The 22,162-nt window shown below is 37.8% G+C and overlaps 3 protein-coding genes across 3 annotated transcripts; 2 read left to right on the forward strand and 1 right to left on the reverse strand.

The window, feature by feature from the left end:
• Positions 1-337: 337 nt before the first annotated feature.
• Positions 338-3,157, forward strand: LOC112055548 (proteasome subunit beta type-7). Its single transcript, XM_052891043.1, has 5 exons — positions 338-513; positions 594-859; positions 1,417-1,587; positions 2,244-2,449; positions 2,961-3,157. The coding sequence occupies exons 1-5, from the start codon at positions 452-454 to the stop codon at positions 3,096-3,098; spliced, it is 843 nt and encodes a 280-aa protein (XP_052747003.1). The 5' UTR covers positions 338-451; the 3' UTR covers positions 3,099-3,157.
• Positions 3,158-3,987: 830 nt separating this feature from the next.
• On the reverse strand, positions 3,988-15,109 carry LOC112055546 (protein O-mannosyltransferase 1). Its single transcript, XM_052891044.1, has 9 exons — positions 14,829-15,109; positions 14,491-14,675; positions 13,620-13,921; positions 13,161-13,323; positions 10,800-11,114; positions 9,528-9,810; positions 8,564-8,831; positions 7,018-7,388; positions 3,988-6,085 (listed from the first exon to the last, which is right to left on the reverse strand). The coding sequence occupies exons 1-9, from the start codon at positions 14,940-14,942 to the stop codon at positions 5,594-5,596; spliced, it is 2,493 nt and encodes an 830-aa protein (XP_052747004.1). The 5' UTR covers positions 14,943-15,109; the 3' UTR covers positions 3,988-5,593.
• Positions 15,110-15,581: 472 nt separating this feature from the next.
• On the forward strand, positions 15,582-22,155 carry LOC112055547 (ATPase WRNIP1-like). Its single transcript, XM_024095720.2, has 8 exons — positions 15,582-16,186; positions 16,296-16,523; positions 17,626-17,798; positions 18,286-18,537; positions 19,217-19,370; positions 20,092-20,275; positions 20,863-21,108; positions 21,728-22,155. The coding sequence occupies exons 1-8, from the start codon at positions 15,932-15,934 to the stop codon at positions 21,829-21,831; spliced, it is 1,596 nt and encodes a 531-aa protein (XP_023951488.2). The 5' UTR covers positions 15,582-15,931; the 3' UTR covers positions 21,832-22,155.
• The last annotated feature ends 7 nt before the right edge of the window (positions 22,156-22,162 follow it).

Below are 22,162 nucleotides of genomic sequence, written 5' to 3' on the forward strand. Positions count from 1 at the left end.
TTACTTTATTTTTTATTGTTTGTTGTTAACTGTTTGAGCAAACAAATGTTTTGTAGCTTCTGCACGTTCAGAACGTTAACCGATCATGCCACACGCTAAAATAAGAGGCCAATTCTGCCAAAATAGCAAGAAACTGCCACATGTGGTCACACAGTCGTGCTCTATTGCCATTGCCATTGCCATAGCTAAAATATATATTAAGGATAGGCAAATTATAGCTGTGGCACCTTTTAGGTTAAAGTTGTAGTCTGTGGGTGAAAAAATTATAACCTGTGAAACTTCATTTGTCGTCTGTTCTAGTCGTACTCTGCGTTCAAGAATTTGTCGTCTGTGTCAACTGTCAAGAATCGAAACAAAAGTGTCAAACGCAAATTTTGTAATCTCACGCAAAGTTTGAATTGATTAAAAAAATCATTATAAAGAAATAACCCGATACTAAATATATTGCGCTATGGCTTCCATTCTTGTACCCGAAATACCCGCACCTGGATTCTCATTCGAAAATTGTCAACGGTAAGTATGTCAACAAATATTAAATTTCAGTTAATATGCTTTCAACTTTAACTTTAATATCGCATTCTTTAATGTTCTAGCAACGCGTTCCTTGAACAGAAAGGTTTCCCGGCACCCAAAGCTACAAAGACCGGTACCACCATCGTGGGTATAATTTACGCTGATGGAGTCATATTGGGTGCGGACACGCGAGCCACCGAAAATACGGTGGTGTCCGACAAAAACTGCCAGAAAATACATTATCTAGCCGGCAATATGTATTGCTGCGGCGCAGGAACCGCGGCCGACACCGAGATGACTACGCAAACTGTTGCATCTCAATTGGAACTTCAACGCTTGCATACCGGTCAGGTTGAGTAGAGAATGCAAGCAAAGTGACAATTATATAATGATTTATTTATTTTGCTATCATCCGCGAAAAGTCGACGAACCCATGCGACAACGTCACCCAGGTCCGACAAAATACTCTCTACGTATGTTTCACCCCGAAACCGGAGCATCCTCAGGAGGTGCTGACTCTACAACGTGCAATTGCAAAGACTTTGCAAAATAAATAAATCATTATATAATCATGATGAACTTCCGCAAAGTAACGCCTGCTTCTATCCAATATTTAAAAGTGACAATTCATACAATTTGTAGTTCATAAAAAATTGTTTAGTACCTTAGACTTTATTTTTTATCAATAGACTAAATTATAAACTGTTTAAAAGTAAGTGTAAAATAATGACTTACAACTTTAGTACTTAATCAAATTAGCTATTAATCATTAATCATTTATACTGCTTAATCATAATAGTAACTTTGAGATTTGAAATATACTATTTAATTTTGCCAACAACCTACACACACCAATGAATAACCACTCTAACATAAATTGTATAATTAAAAACATAATTACAGGACGGACAGTGCCAGTAGCGACTGCAGCAACGTTATTGAAGCGCATGTTGTTCCGGTACCAGGGTCACATTGGTGCTGCCCTAGTATTGGGAGGTGTTGATCGCACTGGTCCCCACATTTACTGCATTTATCCTCATGGGTCAGTTGACAAACTGCCATATGCTACCATGGGTATGTAAAAACTGAAGAATTTGCATGTTATTCTTATTTATTTATCTAAAATACTTTGTGGCACACACAAAAAAATAAATCTATATCTATATAATCTGTATAATAACTAAAAATCAATGCCACTTTTCTTTGTAATTTTATAACTCAAGAATTCACCTATCTAAACCAAATGTTTGTTCAGACTATTTAGTACGAAATTGTACGAAATTGGTCCAATGGTTCTTCATTTATCACATTCTTTGTAACAAATGAATTTAGAGGTAGGGGTAGGGTAGGGTAGGAGTAGTGTAGAGTAGGGATAGGGAAGAAGTGCACATAAGTCAAAGCGAAGCTTGACAGGCTAGTAGTACACTATATTTTGTTTATCACTTTTTCACTCAATGCGTTCTGGAGTTATAGCGTCAGGAAGGAAAACCCGACTTATTTTTATATAGTAGATCAGTCTAAGCCTTTCCGAGACACTGGGATGTAATATCACAATAATTTCCCAACTAGGCTGAGAATTTTTACTATAAAAGAAAAGAGAAAAGCTTAGTTTTTTATAACTGCACCTTGGTGCATCAACCCAGGATGTTATGATCATGTGGGATGGATAGTCTATTGAAAATTCTTATTGTCATTACATTGAATGAGCACATTATGCATCCCTATTTTAGGATCTGGCTCTCTTGCTGCGATGGCAGTCTTTGAAGCCCGTTGGAAGCCAGACATGAATGAAGAAGAAGGCAAAAAACTTGTACGTGATGCAATCGCTGCTGGTATCTTCAATGATCTTGGATCTGGTTCTAATGTGGATTTGTGTGTGATCCGTACCACTGGCCCGGCACAGTACCTTAGAACTTATGAAGAAGCTAACATTAAGGTACGAGTACCTTTAAAATTATTAATGCAAGTTTTCCTAACATTGCTAGCCTTTTTTTTTGACCCACAACAACATGGTGAGGCTTCTCTCAGGGGATATTAACACAATATCTATAAATCTATCAATCCTAGTTATCTAAACTAATATCATAAAGAGTCTGAATCCGAAAATGGTTAATTTTTCAGAAAAACTGCAAGATACTTTTTTTTTGTAGACATTTTTTATGATGACCTCTATTGACCTCCAACAAAAGGTCGCGAAATATTCGCGAATAACTGATTTTCGTGGCCTTATAACTTTTTTAGCCGGCACAATGTCAATGTTGATTTTTCACATATTCATAATAACACCATAATAAAGATGTGTACAAAAATTCTGCTCAGTAGGAAGTTTTCCCCAGATTAGAGTTTAAAATGCCTAAAATTACTAGACTATTTACTCATTGGCCTGCAGGAGGCAAACAACCATAAGTGAAAGTATTTAGTATATAGTGCATGTTTAAATTTTTCAGGGCAAGAAACAAGGTTCTTACAGATACCCTCTAGGCACCACTGCAGTGTTGAAACAGCGCATCATTCCCCTGGAAGTGGAGTCGGTGACAGTGAGACCAGTGCAGCCAATGGAGGTTGAGGCTTCCGTCAGCAGCTGAAGATATATTTCACTGTTTATTCATATACATTTTTATAAAATAAAACTACTTATGCAATATTCAATTGTTTCTTTGAATATAACTTTAAGGCAAAAATCTTATCTCCAATCTTAGATTGCCTGTGATACACATATCCTCGTGATTTTATGTTAGTTGAGTTTGTCAGCCCATAACCATACCATGGCAAGTATGGCTTTAGACTATAGAGGCTTTGGGAGGTCACAGGTTCGGGGATCGGGGCCCTTAGCGGTCGAAATATCCAGTCTCTCAATAGATTTACGAGTCGGTACAGAGTACCAGTCACCAGTCTAAATGACTTCAAGACAAGCCTTCAAAAAGTTGCAATAAATTTTAAGGGTCTTTGGCGAAAAGTTGCCACAAAGCTATATGTTTGTCGTCCGAGCACAATTTCTTATGTTAAAAGTCAAAACTCATTATAACGCCTCCACACGTAACGGAAAAGCCTCGCCTCTGGCTGGCAAGCATACTGTGCGCGCTTGCTGCTCTCCTCTCCGGCACCGCGCTTATGTCACTTTCACTTCGCATGACGAAAATTCGCTCTTTCGTCGCGATGAGGCTTTGCGCGTATGCTAGGTCCATAGGTAATAAAATATTGTCTCTTAAAACTCTTTTCTAATAGGTAAAGATTCCAATATAACTAGCTATTATATTGGAATTATTATCTATTTCCAATAATGGGAAAATTAAAACAAAAAATATATGTTGAATATTTTAATAGACATATAAAAATAAAACTTTGATTATAAAATATTTAAAAATTAAAGGACGGAGTTCATTATTATCCTTCAGTCAATAGAATACATTTACAGCCTTACAAAAAACCTGGGCAGTATTTCGAACAAAAAGAAACATGAAATATTTGTTGTAGGTACTTACTCAAAACAAACATAACAGAAAAGCTTAATATAAAAACAATTTTCCGTAGGTACAATTAATAATATCCATCATAAATTGAAAACTTTGAATCATGAAAATATATAGGGAGCTTTCGCTTATCTGCTGGATCAAGATTCAAGGGTCGGATACAGAAGGTAATTATTCTTGGGACGACGCGTATTGTGAGGAGGTTCCTCATTCTGGAGTCTTGACCACCTCGCCTCGCAGCGGTAGGGTTAAATTTTTTTTCATAAATTTTAAAACAGTGTTTTATATTATATTTTGTATTTTATATAAATAGGTTAAAAATTAAAAAAAACAGGACTATTAAATAAATGAGGAAAAAAAAGGATTTAATAATCTGAAACATTTGGACTCTGAGAGGCGTGAAGAGAAACTGGCGTGAGCCACTCGGCTCACTGGACTGTGCAAGTGTTAATTACAAAAGTATAGATTATAGATTTTTTCCTTACGTAGTTGGTAATCATATAAGAAGGTAGGTAGGTTTTAATTTCAATTCGATACCTCCCACGAATTCCCGAGATAAAGGATCTTGCCACCGACAGACAGGCGGAAAATTAAGTGATTTTCCTTTAAGGTTTTGTATTTTGCTTTTGAGTTAGGGAACCCTAAAAACTAAACTGGTAGGTATAACATAGTAAAGTGATGATCTTAAAACCGGCTAGATTTCACGCCGCTAGCTGTACTAGTGCAAATTCTATGGACGTTAAAAGTTTGCACATTTACTTCTCTATATTAATATCTAACTTAATCTAATACATTACCTACATGTATAAACCTGTGATGTACATAACAACAATATAGAAACTAGCTGACTATAATATAACGTTTATTCTTACATAACTAAAATAAAAATTGTGATATTAATATTGAGTTTTAAAAACAAATCAAAAAATTGTGATGTCTTATGGCAGTAGCATCTTTTTAGTCTTAATAATAAAATTAAAAATTGTTTTTTTTTTTAAATAATAAATACACAGTGCACATTGTTCTTTTATCTAACCATACTTCACTTAAAATCTTTTAAATCTTAAATTATAACTTCAGTTAGAAAATTTTCATTTTTTTTTTTTAATTCTTTACAAGTTGGCCCTTGACTACAATCTCACCTGATGGTAAGTGATGATGCAATCTAAGATGTAAGCGGGCTAACTTGTTAGGAGTAGGATGAAATCCACACTCCTTTTCGGTTTCTACACGACATCGTACCGGAAAGCTAAATCGCTTGTCGGTAGGGTGGTAACTAGATACGGCCGAAGCTTTCCTCCAGCCAGACCTGGACCAATTAAGAAAACCTCAATCGGCCCAGCCGGGGATCTAACCCAGGACCTCCGTCTTGTAAATCCACCGCGCATACAACTGCGCCACGGAGGCCGTCAAGAATTATTTTCTGATGCACTGTTACACATAAAAATGATAGTTTATAATTGAGATTCTTATAATAATGAAAAAGATCCACAAAACCATGGCAGATATGATTTATAAAAGTAAAATAAGCGTTACAAAAATGTGAGTATTCTGTTTCGTTTCAAACAAGTCAAAAATATGGCATCAGTCATAAAATATACAGTAAAAAGTTATTTTTTCTTGTGAAGAATAAAATCCCACGTGTCCTTCCATCTCAGATTCAACAGGTCGGTTTCCGCCAAGTCAGTGTTGCCATAACTCAAAACACTGAACTTTTGGAACGTTATAATTACATACACCAACCAAATATATATGCACAGTACAAATATATGTGTGAGCGATTTTATACTTTCACGAACATAGATATTATAGTAGATATGGTCTATTACGTAGGCTAAAAGGAGGATTTTGAATATATAAGCAGGCAGATAGTGGTGCAGGAAAAGTGTTCTGTCTATAAAGAAATAGGGCAAATAGTGTAGCCAGTAACCTAGGAAGAGGATACACCCGGCGTCGTAGAACTTTTGTGCGGCGAGAGGCGTTAAGTCGGAGAACGCTCGTCGCTGTCGTATCGCGTATACGACGAGTACGCCCCCGTATAGCAGCACTGATAAGGTGCCCGCGTACCATGTTATCATGTTACCGATTAGATGCACTTGAGCCTGAAATGAAAATCTAGTATTAATAGAATTTTTGTTCTATAAAAAGCATCATGGTCATCGTTGTATTATAAACCAATTATCGTATATTTTGAAAGGAGATGGTCCATTTCAGGTCCACTCTTGTACCCCGTATCATTAAAATTTAAAAAATACAAGGATTTTATTAAAATTTATTAAAGTGAATAAATCTAACTAAATAGAAAAAAATAAATAAAATAAAAACTCAAGTTTTTGAGTTATATCAAGATGGCGCCCATAGAGCAACTATGACATGACAGTTGACAGCAAACGTCAAATCGATTACTGCATTGTAAACGTCATATAACCGCCATTAATATCTTTATTAATGTTGCATTTCTTGGAAGACAATGAATAATATTTCGAAAGAATTTTAGTAAATTCGTAGATTTGTATATTCAAAAATAGTTAAAAAAAATATCTTCTTTTATTTTCGCTAGGGTACAATGACTGATACTGGGCTCCATACAATTTTGGACCATCTCCTTTAGGTATGGAATTGACATTAAAATTATTATAGGCCTCATCCATAAGAGGCCAATATTAGCTCAGAGTCACTCAGCGTAATGGAGCGAGCTATGTTCAGAGTAACTCTGTGATTGAATCAGACATTAGGAGATCTGAACAAGAATCATAGTAATGGTAAACAAATCGCAAAGGGATAAACAACATCAATGGGATGCGGGGCGATGTTGGATGCAGTCGGCTCTAGCCTAGCTAGTTGTGTTTTGTTTTTGTTACAGGAGTCTGCTTACCTCTTGTATCTTTAACTTATGCTGCAGCTCCATGAACCTGTGCCAGGGCGACAGTAGCGAAACTATGTCCCTGGCGAACATATGTCCCTGCGGCGCGTCGGCGGCGTGCGTCAGCATCTTGTGCTGCAGCTGCATGAACTTGTGATGTGTGACACTTACATTAGAGTTAGGGGAGAGCCAGTAGGCGATAGAGCGCACTAGCAGCGGCCACTCGAGCGGCTCGCTGGCGAACATGTGTCCCTGCGGCGCGTCGGTGGCGTGCGTCAGCATCTTGTGCTGCAGCTGCATGAACTTGTGATGTGTGACACTTACATTAGAGTTAGGGGAGAGCCAGTAGGCGATAGAGCGCACTAGCAGCGGCCACTCGAGCGGCTCGCTGGCGAACATGTGTCCCTGCGGCGCGTCGGCGGCGTGCGTCAGCATCTTGTACTGCAGCTCCATGAACTTGGCCCAGAAGGTCAGCTGCGTGGCTGCCGTGGGGATCATCTCCGCGCTCACCAGCTCGCGTTCACGTTCCTTTCTATCTTCAGCTGGAAGAGGAGAAATTTAAACTATATTACAAATACGTAAGGTACACTTTATGGTGGCACATATATTGTTAGACAAACAGCGTAACTGCGAGGCCTCGCCTGCGTTATACACCAGCTGTGACAATATAGATGAGCGAGAAAGGTGGCAGCGGCAACACATTCGCCTATCAACGAAGGAATGAAGAATGCATCAGACGTATGCTACGGTCATGTTACTCTTTGTCGCCATATCTTCAGGACTAGTGCGACTAAGTAGTTTGCCTATAGCTGACGCAAACATCCCCAATGACATTCAGTTTATACCATACAAGATCCTTAGTACATTTCGGGGGAACTCCTAATACCCGCCAAAGCTAAACACCACTTTGTCTACAGTGGATAAAGAGTAGAACAGGCAGGAAATTAAAATTAAGCCTTTGAAAATTTATTGTGTAAAATAAAGATTTCAAACAAACTAAGGAATAATACAACAAAATTGCAAGGTTCAAGTATAATAAAGATTTGAAACAAATCAAGGAATAATACAACAAAATTGCAAGGTTCAAGAATAATAAAGATTTGAAACAAACCAAGGAATAATACAACAAAATTGCAAGGTTCAAGTATAATGAAGATTTGAAACAAACCAAGGAATAATACAACAAAATCGCAAGGTTCAAGTGTAATAAAGATTTTACAGAAACCATGGAATAATACAACTAAATTGCATGCTTCAAGTATAATAAACATTTGAAACAAACCAAGGAATAATACATCAAAATTGCAAGGTTCAAGTATAATAAAGATTTGAAACAAACCAAGGAACAATACAACAAAATTGCAAGGTTCAAGAATAATAAAGATTTGAAACAAACCAAGGTATAATACAACAAAATTGCAAGTTTCAAGTATAATAAAGATTTGAAATAAACCAAGGAATAATACAACAAAATTGCAAGGTTCAAGTATAATAAAGATTTGAAACAAATCAAGGAATAATACAACAAAATTGCAAGGTTCAAGTATAATAAAGATTTGAAACAAATCAAGGAATAATACAACAAAATTGCAAGGTTCAAGTATAATAAAGATTTGAAACAAATCAAGGAATAATACAACAAAATTGCAAGGTTCAAGTATAATAAAGATTCAAAACAAACCAAAGAATAATACAACAATATTGCGTTCAACCATACCTTTAGTATACCGATGTTCCTCCACATTCCAAATGGTGTCCTGGTGGGTGAGCGCCTTGTCGGCCACCACCTCGTGCTGGTGGAAGCCCCAGGCCGGCAGCTGGCGCCCGCTGAAGCGCAGCGCGGAGCCCGAGTCCACGTGCACCAGGCGCACCAGCGAGCGGATGCTGTCCCAGGTGGAGTCCTCGCTCGCGCGGTTCACGATCTCCACACGCCACAGGTTCTGTGCCGACATCGACACGTTGTAGTCGATGTAGCAAGACACCTCCTGGACACAGAATAAAATCATTACTGCCGGGAGTCCTCGGGCGGATCGCCAACAAGTGTTCTAAGTGTTTGTAGAATTCCACCAGCCCACCCGAGAGCCGCGTCGAGCCAACGAATAAAATCTGAATTTTGTTAATAATAGAGTTTAGTTTTGTTTGAACAACTATTGTTTAAAGGTAAATAGAGTTTGTTTTTATTCACTGAACAGACTAAAAAGGCAAATGACGGATTAACGTGAAACGGGCGAGGGGTTACGAAACACATTGAGGCAGACGGATTCATTAGCGCTCGCATCTGGGGTTTTTCTATAGACTGCGCTATTAATTCACATCAACCAGTTGCGATGTGTGCTGAAAAGCTTTTAGGCTAAACATATAAATTACACAAATTGAAAAATGTCTTCTTAAATACAGACTTATTAGTCCGCAGGAGAAGCAGTACTTTTGTACAACTTTAAGATGCATTAGACCTGAAATGAGATGACAAACAAGGGCTACATGGTTCGTAGACTACAGCGACTTTGCCGTCATATCCAGCACATCGGCTGAAGACTCAGATGTCATCATCACGTCATCATCTGACTCAGATAAATACTTGGACACCTATTAGTCAGCGTCGGGCGGCGTGGCCACGGCCAGCGACGGCTGCTCGGGCCGCTTCACGATCCCCCAGTTGTGTGACGTATAGTATAGCACACCTGCGCCTGCGGGGAGACGGGCGCGGCGACGTCGTGCGAGTTGAGCGCCCTGCTCGTGATGCCGTGCAGCAGCTGCACCACCTCGCCGTGGCGCACGGCGTCGGGCGGCGTGGCCACGGCCAGCGACGGCTGCTCGGGCCGCTTCACGATCCACCAGTTGTTGACGTCCTTGAAGCTGTAGCACGTGACCTGCTGCTGGTGTGACGAGCCGCGCCCGTCCGCGTACCGCACCGGGTACACGTGCGCGTGCGAGTGCAGCCAGCACGTGCGCCCGTGAGAGTGCCTGACGTTACATATCACATCTCTTATCATTTATTTGTGACATAAAAAGTTATAAAGTTTAAGCACTGCCCTAGCTATAGAGTTTGTAGTGTTTGTGTATACTAAATAGATACCTACAATACTACATATACACTATCTCATGTACATTGGTAGTGGGGGTAATGAGTCAGTCTGTCACCGGCGTTCGACCTGAGTGGTCGTGCGCGATCTGCTTACCTTACCAGTGTAGAGATGAGCTATGTAGTATTGTAGGTATCTATTTAGTATACACAAACACTGCAGTGTTGATTCATGTAAATAAAAAATTAAATGTCAAAAGTACAATTTTAGGAGCGACACTGTATGTGTGTGTACGTGGATGTGTGCATGCGCGTGTGTTGTGTGTGTTACCAGTTTACAGATGTTTTCCGTATCATCATAATATGTTAGGTACTTGTGACGAGACATGAAGCCTTCGACCGGTATTATAGGCTACCGCTACAAGTAGACAAACTTGATGTTTTAAGAGTGTTCAGTAAACTAAACCTACCCGCAATTTACGAATTTTCAACTGAGCAACAACTATAATTCAAATTAGCGGAAGCAAAAGGGCATGTTACCGCCGCGTTTGCCGCTTTTAAATTTACATGTTGTTAATAAATAGTGTAGGGAATAGTAGTCTGTGACAGATATGACGTCGCTCGATCTAGTGTCGGCTTCAGTGTGCTCGTGGCGTTCGAGCCGTCCACATCTCTTGTTGTGTAATTCTTGAGTGGAAAAGGGCAGTGTTTCTATACAGTCAAAGGATCCTTTAACCCTACTCACATCGTTCACAAGTACGTGACTCCACTCATGGTCATTCTCTGCCATTCTAGGGTCTTATTTTGGTTGCAGTTTGATTTGTTAATTAAGTTGTCCTGACAAGTGTTGTGAAACGTAACCTTTGTTCGACATTAGTTTTCTTATATTTGTAATCACTTTTGAGTCCTATAATAAGCAGCTATAAATTACCTGAGCGTTATTTGAGAGCCGTGCGACACATGCAACGGTTGTCCTTTAGTTATACTGGCGAGGCCTCCCTTCAGCGAGGCCTGGAACGCACTCGTCATGACGCTATCGTGAGGCCCCGCCTTAGGCAACATCGCCAAGTGAACGTAAAACACGCCAATGTACACCGCCAATGGTATACCAATTAAAACCACCAGTCTCCATATTGTAGACACAGCAAGCCTTAGCCCGGATTCGGTATTGCTCATTCGTCTCCACATTTGTCGTCCAACTAGGAATATTGCCAAGTAGTAAGTGTAAATTCCCGAATATTTTACTCTGAAATAAAGATATTTTTTAGCGCACCTGCTTTTAGCTATTTTATTTATATTTTATTAGGCTCGTAATTCGAGACTTTTAAATACGAGTGTTTTTACATTACCATACAGCAAGTTAGTGTGTAACAGATTTTTTGACCCAATTTTGTCCCCGGCGATACAATATGGAAAACGAGGAAAAAGAGGCGTAGCAAGAAGAGCCCTGTGAAAGTGAGTTACTATTCCGAGGGTGTGTTGAAGTTGAACCTCATAAACACATAAATAAATATTTCTAGTTCTTTTTAGGAGTCCCTAACTAAATTAAAAAAAATACAGGTCTGAAATTCAAAGCTCGGCAAAAACTGTGCAATTTTATTTGAACTATTTATAACAATCGTGATGAAATGAAATCTATAATTATAATAAATTTGTAGAGAGGTCAATTCTGTACATGAAATATATTTCCAAAATAACTATTAGGGGGTGATTAGTGATCGATACTGATGCCAAAAATGCAATCAGTAAAATTTTTGTCTGTCTGTCTGTATGTTCTTTATAGAAACAAAAACTACTCGACGGATTTTAACGAAACTTGGTACAATTATTCAACATACTCCTGGGCAGGTTATAGTATACTTTTCATTACGCTACCATCAATAGGAGCAGAGCAGTGAAGAAAAGTGTTGAGAAAACGGGAGAAGTTACTCAATTTTTTAAGATTCCGTCGCGTGTAAAGCCTTAATGGTTAAAGCTACATAAAAATCATGTATGACGGAAATGTTTTCCTTAAAATTATCTATAAAAACACACCAGCATATATGTCTATCTTTTATGGTTGACTCACAATAACACGTGTAACTCCCGATAGCTTAGCAGTTCGGAACTTTCTAATTATATTTGTCTACTCTTATGTTTATAACACTCATCAGTCATCTCTAATAAGAAAGTTAACATTATTAACTATTCAATAAAAAAATCGGTAAAGAAACACCATTCATGCTTCAAGGATTATTTTTGTGTAACGGTTGCCGCGCTCGACGCGACTCGCGGTAGGAGGAATAAATAAAGAAGTGCAGCCTTAATGAGTAGGGTAGGGGTAGGGTAGGGTAGGGGTAGGGTAGGGGTAGGGCAGGTCAGAGTAGGGATAGGGTAGTGGTAGGGTAGGGGTAGGGTTGGGGTAGGGTAGGGTAGGGGTAGGGTTGGGGTAGGGTAGGGTAGGGGTAGGGTAGGGGTAGTTGAAAGTTTACAACGACTTTCACGCGGACGAAGTCGCGGGCGTCCGCTAGTTAATAATAAATAATAATGTAATATCAATAAATAATAATAATAAATGAGTTGTGACTTATTTAAACTAATTGTAAAGCAATCAGTGATAAATCTTTTCTGCTGGGGAGCTGCAACAACAGTTTAAAAATATTTAGTTTGAAATGAAAAATATTATTAATCAAACTTGTAAAGAAAAGCTTGGACAATTGCTCCTATTATTTTTTCAAGTTCGTGTACTCTAAAATCTGAATGCTAAATCATGAATCTGAATGCTGAATGTTATAATATTCTACCAGGTATTTTTAATGTTACAGCATAGGTACCTAAAGAGTACATTGTACTACAATGACCTTCTATCAAATATAAATACCACTTTCACTTGCCCAATTCAAGTGGACAGTAAAGGTCAAAGTACAGCATTGCTCCATCTGACACATTCACAAACAGTTACAATATTGTAAAAATAGATATTTGATGCTCATAAATGCCTCAAAGCATAATATTATGTTTCTGTTTTTCTATAATTGCAAAGTAAAATAATCATACACAATTTTGAAAATATATACATTATATGGTTTATTGTACCAAAAGAAATACAATATATAAGATGATAAATTTATGCAATTATTTAAACATTTTGTTGAATTTAAAATTTATGCACGAAGCCATATTAAAAGATTTTACTTTGCATTTGTATATTTAATTACCCTATTTAAAAACCTAGTGCACGCCATAATATGTACGCTATATATATTAATAATATTTTAATATTTAAATATGCCAAAGAATATACGAAACTTACGAGAAGCAACATCCAAGAGAAAAAGCACCAAAGCACAACCATAGTACTGCTGCATATCCAGTTCTGCGAGTGCTCTTGATGACACACAAAATGCCCCACAATCCAAATAATATCTGTATACTTTCTAGTAGCATAAACCTAGATTGAGCTAGGAATGAGTTTTCTGAAACAAAAATAAAATATTATAGACATTTTTAGACTAACATTGAAGTATGTAATTGTTGTAAGTAGTAGTAATTAATCCAGATTAAATAAATCAATATTTTAGAATGTGTTCTATTATGAGTGTTTTTTTTTTATAGTACAAAAAAAGAAAAATGGGTAAAAACCATGTGCTTTTTTCAGAACTTTATTACTTTAATTGAGACTTTTATAATCTGAATTTGTAGTTTTTTTTTAAGTAAGGGTGCTAGTCATTAATAAATTGATTTAAGTCAATGTGTCCTAATGTATACTTACCAAATAATACTAGGACTGCAGCAAGTATAGCAGTTGATTGATATGTAGATATTTCTAGCATGAGTTGATATGTAATTCCAACAAGCAAGCTGCCACTAATAGCTGGCACAATACGCAAGGCTCTTACTGGCACAGACTCAGAGTAAGCTGAGCCGATTCTGTCAAATGTAAAATTACCATTGTACCCGGCTAGGTGTCCAGCTAAATAGAGCAACTGTTTCCCTAGAGGAGGGTGAGCGTCAAAGAAGAACACTCCTTTTGTGTATAGGGTTACATATCTTCCATAATGTAATTCATCAAACCTAAAAATTACAAACAGCATTAAAAATGTTGTCTTTCTTCAACATTATTTAAATAATTAAAAAACAGTCAGCTTTATTTCTTCTAAGATATTCTTACTTGCAGCCCATACTTGGGATGTTATTGTTTGGTGTATCACCCCTATGTCTCATAAAGCACTTGTTTATCTCTCTAAATCTCTACTCTCTTTTAAGCAGGGAGGGATAATCCTATAGTGAGTCATTCCAATAGGCTACTGCTAGTGAATTTCCAGTTTCATCTAAATGTATTTTTAGTTAAAATCAGTACACATTTAGTAGGGCTGTAGTAAATCAACCTATCTAAAAAATGTTAAAGAGTTTTAAATAAACTTATTAACATGTTCAAGAATAGGACTGTGTTTTGTAATTCTGTAGGGGAAGCCATGGAAAAAATTACCCTATAGGGTTAGCCTATTTCATAGAATTAGGACTTATTCACAATCTATACATTAAAGCAAGGCATACTTTTTATCCAAACATTGCTAAGCCAATAGTTATGATTTTTAATCTAAAGTACCTACTAGTGGAAACATTACAATCTGAATACTAACACAATGTATCTGGGATCTTCTAAATTGTAGATTCTTGTACCAAGTGCCGCTAGGAGTAGAATAATGAAAACTAGATCTAGTTTTAAATGTAAATATAAACTTGGGATCGCTTTGTCCACATCTTCTATAGTTTTGATTACTGTTTTCGATGTCTCAACTTCGTTTTCAGCTGGCGCTCCATCTCCCTAGAATAAACAGTATCTGAAGTAAACTAACGGTACTTTAGCACTGTGTTTAAAATTTTTAGAACTAAAAACGTATCTAAGCTTCAAATTGTTTTTACACATTTATTTATTAAAAAGGAATATTTTTTATTACAGGAAAAATAAATAACTTACCACTTCTCTCTTATTTTCTGAGCTTTTGAAGAATTTATCCGATTCAGAAAGTTCACTGACCTCATTTAATACTTTTGGAGTCTTGCGATTTTTTAGGGATTTCTTTGTATCCATAATTTAACACAGTCAATTATTGATTAAGTACTTATGATAGATATTGAATAATCAATTTATAATTAAAACATTTTCTGAAATTAAATATTTTATTAAAATTGTAAACTGCACAACAACTCTTTTAAATTTTGGATGTTTTGATTTGACACTGACAGCTGACAGTGACACCCACAGACCACAAATGAAGGTGACACCATACCATTCGACATATTTGACAAATTGATAATTTGTACATAGACGATAGACCACGCTGCGTTGATTAGTTTACGTTCCACTAAGCGATCGCAACGATCACAAACCGGCAACAGGTTTCTAAGGTTTCTTATAGTAAAAAAAGTTTTTTACCAACTTGCCATTATCATAATCAAAACGTTCCATAATCCATTCGTTCGGAACGTTCACAGAAAGTGGAATAAGCTATTCGTAATAAAAATGTATATAGTCATATGCAAAACTTGATTTTTTACTGCTGTTTTTTATTAAAAAAATTTTTTGAACCACTTGTGAGCCTTTCGTGAGCGAAATAAATTAATTATGTCAGCAGTGATCTCTTCACCACGACTGACATGACTTTAGCAAGCTGTGTTTTTGAGGTTTGATTGACATTATCTGTTGGCCACAAACAGCTAAAAAGATAAAGACTCAAAGGCCATAAAATAAATTAAAAAAAAAAATACGTTTACGTCTAAAAAGAATTTTTCTCTGTTTGATTTGTTTTGATTTGAAAATTTGAAATTGGATGCCGGATTGAAATTGGGTTGAAATTAGACAAAATACTTTTAAACCTTTTAAATAACATTCTATTTCATAGAAAATATTTTCATTAAAAGTGACCTAATTTTACTGTGTTTATCGCATTAAAATTTTTAATGTATGTATGTTTTAGTTTTACTTCTGTTGTGTTACTGTTCAACATTTAAAGTTTTTGTTGTTATTGTTAATTTTGTAGTGTAATTTTCAAGATAAAATTTTACATTTGCTAATGTGTCATGAGTACCGAAAATAAGGATTCAAACAGTAAAGTTATATGCCCAGTATGTAACAGAGAATATGAGAAAGAGATAATCGAAAAACATGTAGACAAGTGTATATTTTTAAATAGTTTTAAGGGCGATAACTTGTTTAAAAGAAATAGTTCACAACTTGAAGAACACGGTTCCCAAAACAAAAGGATCAAGATTGATGTTAGTCCAGTTAGTAGTACATCATTGGAAAAGAGTGGATTCCCTCAAAGCAAACCCAAGGTTATTTTTTTTTTACTAACTTTCTTAGTGAGAAATTAAAATAATTGTAAACCTAAATAGTTGTTAACTTTGACAATTTGTAATATATCTGTTAATTTATATTTTTAAGGCTATTTACAAAGAATCTTCAAAATCAATGACTCGTGAAGACTGTAAAGAATCTTCCCACAATAAAGATTGTAAAAATGTTCCCCTGGCTGAGTCAATGAGACCAGTATTTCTAGAAGACATTGTCGGACAGGTGGAATCTTTTGGTGCTGGCTCCATGTTGTACTCTATGCTTTCAAAGAAAAAAGTACCAAATATGATACTTTGGGGCCCTCCTGGATGTGGAAAGGTAATATTTTTGTTGAATTCTGAATTTGAAATTGCACAGTTAACAAAGATCATAATTATCTTAATCTTTATCTAATACAGCTTTTCCCAAACTTTATTCTACTGTGACCTGGTAAATTTCATACTCGTCCTTTGTGACCCAATTAAGTTTTTGGACCCATAACACCTAAAAACCACCTGTCAAGTGATCAATATTGTCTCGTTAATCAAGAAATAAAATTGACCATCTCCTAGTATTTATTTAAAATCACAGCATGACCTCCATATTGTTGTGACCCAGTATTTTTTTTTTTTTGGGAAATGCTGATCTAATTATTTTGATCTAAGTATTGTGTTGCAGTTTTTGTTTCCCAACTCCTCTGAAACAGATGGACCGATTTTTATGAAATTTTGTGTGTATATTGAGTAGGTCTGAGAATCTGCTAACATCTATTTTAACACCTATGTGCATAATTAATAAGGCAAAACAACATTTGCTAGGTCAGCTACTTATAAATAATATTAGGACTAATTATTGAGTTATGGAAAGTAGAACTGTGAGATAAAATTTACACAAATATCATACATATGTAGGTATACTTGTATGTATACATAGTAGTAGTTTATTCCATAGCATTGTTTTTCTTACCTCACTTTTCATGGCTTAGCTTAGCTGTAATAAAAATGGTAAATAAAAAATGCCTTTTTCTAAAAAACAGAGAAATAAGTTTTGTTTGTAGGTGTAAAAATTAACAGTAAATTGAAAAAAAAGAAGTGAAGAATTAGAGAATAAATAATTTAATTAATGAACTAGTGGAAGCCAAGACTGTTTACGCAACATTTAGTTTTACAAATCCTGCGGGAATCATAAATTTTTCAGTGATAAAAGGTAGCCTACTTATATGTTGCTCTATTTTCCAGTGAAAGTCCATATCAACATTGGTTCAGTCGTTCCAGAGGTTTGCCTTTGCAAGACAGACAGACAAAAATTGTACAACACTTGTTTGTGTTTAAATATCATATAACACTTGATCTGTTTTTTTCTTTTGATATCACAGACAAACTTGTGTTGATTGAAATTAAATGTTAATTACAAACAAATGAATATAAAATGTAATTTGCAGACATCTGTGGCCAACATTATTGCCAACATTTGTAAAGAACAGCCCAACATGAGGTTTGTGAAACTGTCCGCCACAATGTGTGGTGTGAATGATGTCAAGGAAGTAGTGAAAGTTGCTAACAATGAAATGAAGTTTAAAAGACATACTGTTTTATTCATGGATGAAATACATAGGTAAATAAATATTCTAAAATATAAATTTGATTGAGGGTAAAGGTATCAGTGGGAATAATGCTGAAAAGACACATAATTTGTATTAGAAGATAATTTTATGTAGATATTATATCCAACTTGGTACACATGGTCAGTTGGCGGGCTCCACGATCTCTTAGAGCACATAGTTTTTCACCATAAATCCTCCATATAAGCTGAAGCTTAGGGCGGCAAAATTAGGGGTTGGTCTGAGGGCGGACGGAAGTCGCGGGCGTCCGCTAGTATCACATATTAACATCCAACTTAAAACCCATCTTCTCATAGTCTTATTAAAAATAAAAAGAAAAATTTTTTTTTTGTTCTATTATCCTCGTGCGATCAGTCGACAGACTATGAGCAGAGGTGTAGTAAGTAAATTTTTTGGTAAAAACAAGAAAAATGGAGACTTGTCTTGACTATGTTTATGTTATAACAAATATTTTATGTGACACTTGAAACTTTGTTACAGGTTCAATAAATTACAACAAGACAGTTTTTTGCTTCATGTCGAAAATGGCACGATAACTCTGGTGGGCGCAACTACTGAGAACCCTTCGTTTAGCTTAAACAATGCTCTTCTGAGTCGCTGCAGAGTTGTGGTGCTGAGCAAACTGTCGGTGCACGAAGTGATGATGATATTAGAGAGAGCTGTTGTCAGGAAAGAGCTAGCTGTGGTGGTTGACAGCATAAGTGATAAGCCTGACTCTGAGCATGAACAAAAGTAAGTTCATTCAAGTATGTGTATAATATGGGTATTAAATATGTCTTGTTACTCGTTAATAATATAGGTTTCCATTGGTGAAAGGATTTTTTTTCAATATGTTTAGTGGTTTACGCATAAAAACATAACAATCATACAAACAAACTCACATCTATACTAATATTATAAAGTTGAAGAGTTTGTTTGTTTGTTTGTTTGTTTGATTGAACGCGCTAATCTTAGGAACCACTGGTCCGATTTGAAAAATTCTTTCAGTGTTAGATAGCTCATTTATCGAGGAAGGCTATAGGCTATATATTATCCCCATATTCCTACGGGAACGGGAACCATGCGGGTGAAACCGTGCGACGTCAGCTAGTTCATATATATAAATATTATGTAATAGTATTACTTGGGATTCTTATATGATGCTCATGTCATGACATGCGTATTTTCAATAGCACAATATGTGCATGAGAGAGTAGAGAAAAGTCCATCCATCTCAGTTAAGGACTTGACTAAAAAGTGGTCTTATTTACACTTATTATTATGTCACAAACCAGCAATAGTAGTTAGTTTAACACATCCTAATAGACTTCTATTTCTTACAAAAACAGTTCTCTTTACCTTTTTGGCTTGGAATTGTAGCCCTTGTAAAAAAAAATAATTAAAAAAGGAGGTTCTATATCTAAATGTGAAGGTGCACGATAGAGCGACAGTCGCTGCAGTGGCTGGCGGAGGTGTGCGACGGGGACGCGCGCGTGGCGCTCGGCGCGCTGGAGCTGGCGCTGGGCGCGGCGCCCGACCGACGCCCGCGGCTCATCCCACTGGAGGAGCTGAAGAACGGGATCAAGGTGAGGCGGCGCGGCCGACTGTACGCTGAGGGAACTTGTGACGGTGCACAGTACGGCAGTCGCTGCAGTGGCTGGCGGAGGTGTGCGACGGGGACGCGCGCGTGGCGCTCGGCGCGCTGGAGCTGGCGCTGGGCGCGGCGCCCGACCGACGCCCGCGGCTCATCCCACTGGAGGAGCTGAAGAACGGGATCAAGGTGAGGCGGCGCGGCCGACTGTACGCTGAGGGAACTTCAACACAAAGATAACTAGGATGGCAGGTCTAGCTAAATGTAAACCGTGACAAAGTGAACTTATCAAAGTTGCCAAGAGAAGAGAAATAGACAAAGTAACACTGTAGAGCTGATGACTGACAGTACTGTAGTCTTCTTTTTTTTATGTAGTGTAGGCTTACGCCTGACAACAATCAAGCCCGATGGAAAGCAATGATGAGGTCTAAGATGAAGCACGCTATACCTCACTCACTCTTGCCTTGAAAGTGCACAAATTATACGTGACAGGAAACACAGACGCCGGAAGGGCAAGTCCAAGTCCTCTCGGAAAATGGGCTGCTATAGTTATAGTACCATCTGACAGGTAACTCAAGCACCGCGCACGGTCATTGTCAATCCAATTAGCGCGTCTGTTACTTCCATCAAGTCAAGAAAATGGTTCTACACATTGCAGGAAAGCAAGAGGAAAGATGTTATACTTGTAAACTGAATTATTATTAATTTGTCGGCAGCGGTCGCACATGCTGTACGACAAACAAGGCGAGGAGCACTACAATGTGGTGTCGGCCATCCACAAGTCGATACGCGCCAGCGACGACAACGCCGCGCTGTACTGGACCACGCGCGCGCTGCACGGGGGAGAGGACCCCATGTTCGTGGCGAGGAGGCTCGTCAGAGCGGCCGCGGAGGATATCGGTGAGTATTACCCCAAGCCTCGCTTTGATAGTTACGCAACTAACCAATCGCAAGAATGCTATCGGCGACAAACAGAGTTTTTACTCGCTTGTTATAAGAATTGTAGTTATGTTAATATACATAGATTTAATACATAGTCTGGCAAGTTCGCTGAATACACTCCCATGATGTGCGGGCGACGGGGGGTAAGACTGCGCGGTTGTGAAATCATGCGTGCGGGGAAGTGAGGTGCATCAGTTGTGGGTTCTTCATTCATTCATCGCTACACGCCCTCCGACCCGCGCGGACCATCGGGAGTGTTACGGAGGAAGTTGTCAAGCTAAAAGCTAATATTATTTTATAGAGCTAAGACTTGGTTGTTAGTTTGTTTGTTACGAATAGGCTCTGTGGTGGAAGAATTTTTAAAATACATAGTTTAATTGGATTGATTTTAAAAATTCTTTCACGTTTTTAAAAATTTATGTTAATTTAAATGGAGTATTTTTTTTGTGTGGTGGTGGTGGATTTCAATAGAGCAAAATTGAGGAAAATAATGACTTGAGGGAGTTGCGGGCAACGCGGCTAATAGACGAAATGAATAATACCAGGGCTGGGTGACCCGAGCGCGCTGGTGGAGGCGGTGGCGTGCATGCAGGGCTGCCAGCTCATCGGCATGCCGGAGTGCGACGTGCTGCTGGCGCAGTGCGCCGTGCGCCTGGCGCGCGCCGACAAGAGCACGGAGGTGTACCGCGCCATGCGCAGCGCGCAGCGGACGCTGGCGGAGAGCCGTGGCCCGCTGCCGCCCGTGCCGCTGCATCTGCGCAACGCGCCAACTGGTCTTATGAAGGATTTGGGTGCGTGCGTCATGCGTGTCATCTTTCGTTTTTTCAACGGCTGACAAGGCTGGATCCAGTTTTCAATGGGCTAGTTGACACTTTTTTTTAAATGACCATTTCAGCGACTCCAACGTCCGACGGCTCTTTTCTTTGATCTTTACGATGGTTTCTAGAAAGGGTTCCCAGAATATGAAGTGACTGTTGTATGTTATGAACCCAGTGGATATGACCTATGCCTCTAGTTCCGGAGGGTGGGGGTTTGAATCCGGTCCGGTGCATGCACCTCCAACTTTTCAATTGTGTGCATTTTAAGAAATTAAATATCACGGGTCTCAAACGGTGAAGAAAAAACATCGTCAGGAAACCTGCATACTTGAGATTTTTTGTTAATTGTCTGCATGTGTAAAGTCTGCCAATCTATAGTGTAAGTGTAGTAAAGTGGACTATTTGGCCTAACCCCTCTCATTCTAAGAAGAGACTCGAGTCAGCAGTGAGCCAAATATGGGTTGATGATGATGTTGTAAGTTGTATTAAGTAAACGTGGATTGCCAGAAAAAGTAAACCAGGGTATGATGCATCTATATTCCTTTCAGTAATTTCAACGTACTTAGCCTTTTTAATATTAGTGTGATTTTAGGGTACGGCAAAGGTTACAACACCAAACATCGAGAAGCGTCAGGTCTCACGTACATGCCAGAGGGACTGGAGCATGTGACATTTTTGGACGACACCAACAACTAGTGTTCCAGAAATGTACCATCATACCTACTAGTATATCAGGAAAGTTGGAGATTCGCCTTCTTATTTTCCTGTACCTCCTGTTGTGATTTTATCGTAAATGTTTTAATTGTAAGTATATTTTAACCAGATTAAATTCTGGAATCCAAATGTTTCGTTTTTCTGTGCCATGTATAGATTTTAGTACCTTTTAAACATCCGCCTTGTTAAAATGTGATAAAAAACTTGTAAAGAGCATAGCTTAAGAGAAAAAGAAAAAAAATCAGTGAACCTATCTTCTGTTAAGTTGTAAGTTTAAAGTTTCTAAATAAAAATATAAAAGCTCTAGCATATC

Source organism: Bicyclus anynana, chromosome 3 (assembly GCF_947172395.1).
Source record: "Bicyclus anynana chromosome 3, ilBicAnyn1.1, whole genome shotgun sequence".
Taxonomy (NCBI): Eukaryota; Metazoa; Arthropoda; class Insecta; order Lepidoptera; family Nymphalidae; genus Bicyclus; species Bicyclus anynana.